Source organism: Elaeis guineensis, chromosome 4 (genome assembly GCF_000442705.2).
Source record: "Elaeis guineensis isolate ETL-2024a chromosome 4, EG11, whole genome shotgun sequence".
In the NCBI taxonomy this organism is placed as follows: Eukaryota; Viridiplantae; Streptophyta; class Magnoliopsida; order Arecales; family Arecaceae; genus Elaeis; species Elaeis guineensis.
In genome coordinates this window covers 60801057-60806382 of record NC_025996.2, presented here as the reverse complement: position 1 = coordinate 60806382, position 5326 = coordinate 60801057, and the positions used below count along the sequence as shown (strand labels likewise).

The window sequence follows — 5326 nt, the reverse complement described above, 5'->3', positions numbered from 1 at the left end:
CTTGATTTAAAAGAAATGGGTATCCGACAGGAACTTCATCCTAAAATGCTTGCTAATGATAGAATTTATGTGCCTCCTGCATGTTACACAATGTCTGCTCGAGAAAAGGATAATTTTTTGGGAGTTTTGAAAAGTATCAAAGTACCCGATGGATATGCATCGAATATTTCATGATGTGTGCATCTAAAGGATCGAAAACTTTCAAATCTTAAAAGTCATGATGGTCACATATTGATGCAAGATATTTTTCCAATAGCTTTAAGATCGTCATTGCCGAAACAAGTTGTTACAATTGTACTTCGATTATCGTCATTCTTTAAGGCATTATGTTCCAAAGTTATTGATCCTCGGGAACTTGATCAGTTACAATCGGATATTACAATTACACTTTGCCAGATGGAAAAGATTTTTCCTCCTGGATTTTTCACTATTATGGTACATCTGCTCATTCACCTAGCTTCAGAAGTTAAAGTTGGTGGACCGGTACATTATAGATGGATGTATCCTATTGAGAGGTATTATTGCAAACCTTAAATCTTTTGATAATTTTATTAGAAACAACAGCATACTGATATTTTAATAAATATTTAATTCTTGAAGGTATCTTGTGCGTCTTAAAGATTATGTGCGAAATAGAGCCTATCCCGAAGGCTCGATTGCTGAAGCATATATTGCGGATGAATGTTTGACATTTTGTTCAAGATATCTTCAAGGTGTAGAGACTATTTTTAGTCGACCTCAACGGCATAATGACTTTGTGGAGAATGCAGAACTGTATAAGTTCTTAACTGCTGAAAAATTCTTGGGAAGAGGTGAAGGTATTGTACTTGATCAAAAATCTTTAGCACAAGCACATCGTTATGTGTTACTTCATAGTGACATAATATCTGACCATCGCAGGTTAGTATATTTAAGGAATGACATCAAAATTTAAATTTTATATTAGATATAATGTTATAAATGATATATTTATATTTTATGCAGTAAATTTTTAATTTATCAGAGACGAGCCAATCATAACATTCGTCCTAATGCAAGGATTGAACAGCGATGGTTGGTCGAGTTATTCCCTATGTGGCTTTCAATCAGGTGTGATTTATATTTAATTATGGGATATATTAATTTTTGATACATATTTAATATCAGATAACTCAACTGCACTTCGTCATATCATTTTTTGTTAGGTATCAAAGATGATGGAGACAAATAATTCAGATGAACTAATAGCTCTTGCTCGAGGACCTAACAAGATTGTGAATAGATATAACGGTTTCATAATTAATGGCTTTAAATTTCATACTAGAGAACGGAGAAATTTAGAAAAACACAGAATAGCGGTGTTATGGTGGAAGCGGATGGAAAATCCTATTATGGTGCACTTAAAGATATCTATGAGTTGGATTATTATGGAAAATTTAAAGTAGTACTGTTTAGATGTGATTGGATAGACATAAACTCACCAAGGGGTTTGAAACAAGATGCAAATGGATTTACACTTATAAATTTTTCAAGGTTGATACACACTGGTGTGTTATTGAAGGATGACCCATTCATTTTTTCATCTCAAGCTCGTCAAGTATTTTATGTACAAGACACAAAAGATAAAGATTGGTTTACTGTCATCAAAATAAAACCTAGAGACTTATATGATATGGGAAACCAAGTGGAGGATGATGACGATGACACTTATACACAATGTATGCCCTACAATTTTGTGCCAGCTGATGATTTAAATGCTACGACGATGTTGGTTAGAACAGAATTCGAAGAAAACACTACTGCTTGATTGTTACTGGTAATAATTATTTATGATGTATATATTTTGCATTAATTATTGTATTATTTTACTCCATATATTAACTGATTCTACCTTTTATTTATATAAATGCTAGGTGACATCATGCGTCGCAGGGGACGATATGCTGGTGTGCAGTTCCAGTTTTCACATACAGAGGCCGGTACGTCTTCTTCAGCACAGCAGCCTGAGGCCAGTTCAGCTGCACAGCATTCTGAGCCCTGTCCTTCATCATCAGCACAGCACGATCCTCCTGTTCATCAGCCAGATGATGAGATACACGTGCAGGGTATATATTGTCTTTCATGTAATTTTTTTTTATTTCATTTTATGTATATTTATGATATAGTTACTTTTATGTATTTTTTGCAGACAGATCTGGGAGAGTACGCCCCAGACGCGGACCCACAGTAGTACGAGATGTGTGGCAGATGCGTGAGGGCGAGAGGATTGTTGTGGAGTGCAATCAGCTAGGTCAGCCAATTAAGAAAGCTGCCTGCTTATTGACTTCATTTTTGGGGACTGTTGCTCGGAGGCCTCAGCTATGTCCGTTGGGCTATGCAAAATGGAATGACATGCTTCCAACGTACAAAGTTGAGCTCCTCCGAGTTATAGAGGTAATGAATTGATGTTCATACTGTATATTAATTGTTAATCATTTATATAATTTATTTCATTTAACTTTTTTTTTATAGAGCAAGTTTGTTCTCCCTCCATCCACTCATGATTTTGTAATGAAGTCTCTCAACCGCAAATGAAAAGAATATAGAGCACAATTGAAGAAGGACTATATGAGACAGGGTATGACAGAGGAGGAGGTTGCTAGGAATTGTCCTCCTGATGTACCACCTCATCAGTGGATGGAGTTGGTTCATTATTGGTTCTCCGAGAGGGCACAGGTATATTATCTGTTTATTATCTTTTTTTCCTAAATATTTTATAAAAATATTGATTTTTATTATATATTGTATATATAACAAGTTTTTTACTTTATTTTACAGACTTATTCTGCTATTGGTAGAGCTGCACGAGCAGCTCAGTCTGTTCCTCATACATCGGGGTCGAAGAGTTATGCACGACTCCGACAGGAGTTTGTATGTTTTTAAACTTTCATAATTAACTTTTAATTTTTATGTTCAAATATTTATATAACTAATATCATTATGTATCGTGGACCATGTCTGTATCATGATACTCATATATTTTTTAAATTATCATAACTGTTTGCTTAAAATTGAAATTATTTGTGTAGGAGGATGAGCATGGGAGGGAACCCGGACAAGTGGAGTTTTACCGGATGACTCATACTCATCAGGATGGTACTTTTGTTCGAGATGAGTCGAGAGATTTATATGTACGGCATTATTAATATTATATTTTTTGCAATGATTTAAATTTAATTTTGTTAGCTATTAATGTATAACTCTTGTTTTCAAAAAAAATACAGGAGAGGGCTACATCTCTCATTGCGGAGCGTGACGACGAGTCCGCAGCATCTACGCAGCAGAGCCGTATCGAGGCCGAGGTATTCACAGAGTTGATGGGACCAGAGCGCTACGGCCGAGTGAGGGGTTATGGAGTAGGAGTCACCCCCACTCAGTTATCTGAGGTTAGTAGATATACGCAGCATGCTGCAGCAGATGCTCAGGATTCACGCGTTCGCAGACTCGAGGCGGAGATACAGGAGATTAGACAGAGTCGTGCCGCTGAGATGGAGGAGATGCGACAGAGCCGTGCCGAGATGCAGGCCATGAGGGGACAGATTGATCGCCTTACATCTTTATTAGAGATGTATGGTTCATCTCAGGTAAACACATAATATTAAATATATATTTTTGTATTAATTTAATATTTATATATTTTATTTATAGATATGCAAATCATGCTTTTGATATGTTTTTTGTAGGCTCCTGGCATATCAGGCACCCGTCGAGATAGCGGCACGTCACGTGGAGACAACGACGACCATCCGCCTGCAAATTGATGTTATTTTATTTTTGTTATATTTTTATATTTATTTATATTACTCTTGATTGTAATGGACGATTAGTACTTTATTTTTATTTATATAAAATATTATCTTTTGGTTTGATTAAATTTTCTGTTTCAGCTTGCTTTTGATGTGAATGATGGTGATTGTACAGGTGTGAATGTGAATGTGGTGATTGTACATGTTTATTGTATTGTACATGTTTATTGTACAGGTGTGATATGATTTCGTACAGGAATGTATTGTATTATTTTTTTTTTTTAGATAATATCTGTATTTTTTTTTTCCTCTTAAAACCTTTAACGACGCTTATAAGCGTCGTTAAAATTATTTTAACGACGCTTATAAGCGTCGTTAAAGACAAAAAGCCGACGCTTCGAAAAGCATCTTGGTAGACTGTACTGTCACGCGGGGTCATTAACGACGCTTTAAAGCGTCGTTAAATTTGTCTTTTGCGACGCTTTAAAGCGTCGTAAAGATTTACATTAACGACGCTTATAAGCGTCGTTAAATTTGTCTTTTGCGACGCTTTAAAGCGTCGTAAAGATTTACATTAACGACGCTTATAAGCGTCGTTAAGACAAATTTAACGATGCTTTAAAGCATCGTTAATGTAAATATTAACGACGCTTTAAAGCGTCGTTAAAAAAAACGATGCTTTTAAAAAGCGTCGGCGCTATTCGTCCCCACTCTTACATAGTCGACGCTTTGCCGACGCTTTTCGAAGCATCGTAAAGCGAAATAGCGACACTTTAAAGCGTCGTTAATGACCATTAATAGCGTCGTTAATGACCATTTTTTCTGTAGTGTGAGTCTTTGAATGCATTGTTGTGCTGGGTCAGAGATAAATAAAGAAATATGATGGAAGAAAAGAACATAGTTGGATAAGACACTTCCATCAAGCTTTCTTAAATATAGTGATTTTCCAGGTGCAAAAGGATTCTTGGAAATCCTATCCCTAGGATGCAATGCCCAACACAAAGGTGATGTAAGATTACACTGCTTAATCACCTTTAATCAAGAACCCATACCCAAAAAGATGAAGCGTATAAAGAGGAATTTTAGAAAGTATAGATCTAAATAAGAAAGCAAGTTGATTTTTGATTTCAGATGTTCAATAGATCTATAAGAGTCTAAATGTCGTATAACTTCAGAAGCGATGCAACCCTTTGAAATCCGAACGGTGCATACTCTTTTTTTCAGAAAAGATGCAATGCTGCAGAACTTTAAAACATAGTAAAGTTTCCAATGGCTAATAACTATCCAAGAGTTTTAAAAAATTAAAACTTTAGATAACACATATCGTATCAAAAATAAAACACTTAACAGAGTTTTATCTATTTAAAATTCTTATTATTAGAAAATATATTAATTGTACAGCAATCCTCCACTTATTTTCTAATAATAAAATCACTAGTATCAAAAGATAAAGAAAAATAAATTTGGGTATAGTATAGCACAGGCCTTAGGTGGATTACCCTTGAACCTAAGGTTTGAATAAAAATTATGAGAATTGAAACACTAAAGGATTAAATCTTGAT

At 35.1% G+C, this 5326-nt stretch overlaps 1 protein-coding gene across 1 annotated transcript; it reads left to right on the top strand.

The window, feature by feature from the left end:
• Nucleotides 1–2180: 2180 nt before the first annotated feature.
• Nucleotides 2181–3779, top strand: LOC140857351 (uncharacterized). The gene is made up of 6 exons (XM_073256139.1): nt 2181–2412; nt 2491–2694; nt 2797–2889; nt 3048–3149; nt 3243–3602; nt 3702–3779. Exons 2-6 carry the CDS (start codon nt 2587–2589, stop codon nt 3777–3779), a joined length of 741 nt encoding a protein of 246 aa, XP_073112240.1. The 5' UTR covers nt 2181–2412; nt 2491–2586.
• The last annotated feature ends 1547 nt before the right edge of the window (nt 3780–5326 follow it).

Coding starts and splice junctions, on each gene's coding strand:
- LOC140857351 (XM_073256139.1), top strand. CDS start 2,587: ATGAGACAGGGTATGACAGAGGAGGAGGTTGCTAGGAATTGTCCTCCT. Junction 2,695..2,796: donor GGTTCTCCGAGAGGGCACAG/GTATATTATCTG, acceptor TTTATTTTACAG/ACTTATTCTGCTATTGGTAG. Junction 2,890..3,047: donor CACGACTCCGACAGGAGTTT/GTATGTTTTTAA, acceptor TTATTTGTGTAG/GAGGATGAGCATGGGAGGGA.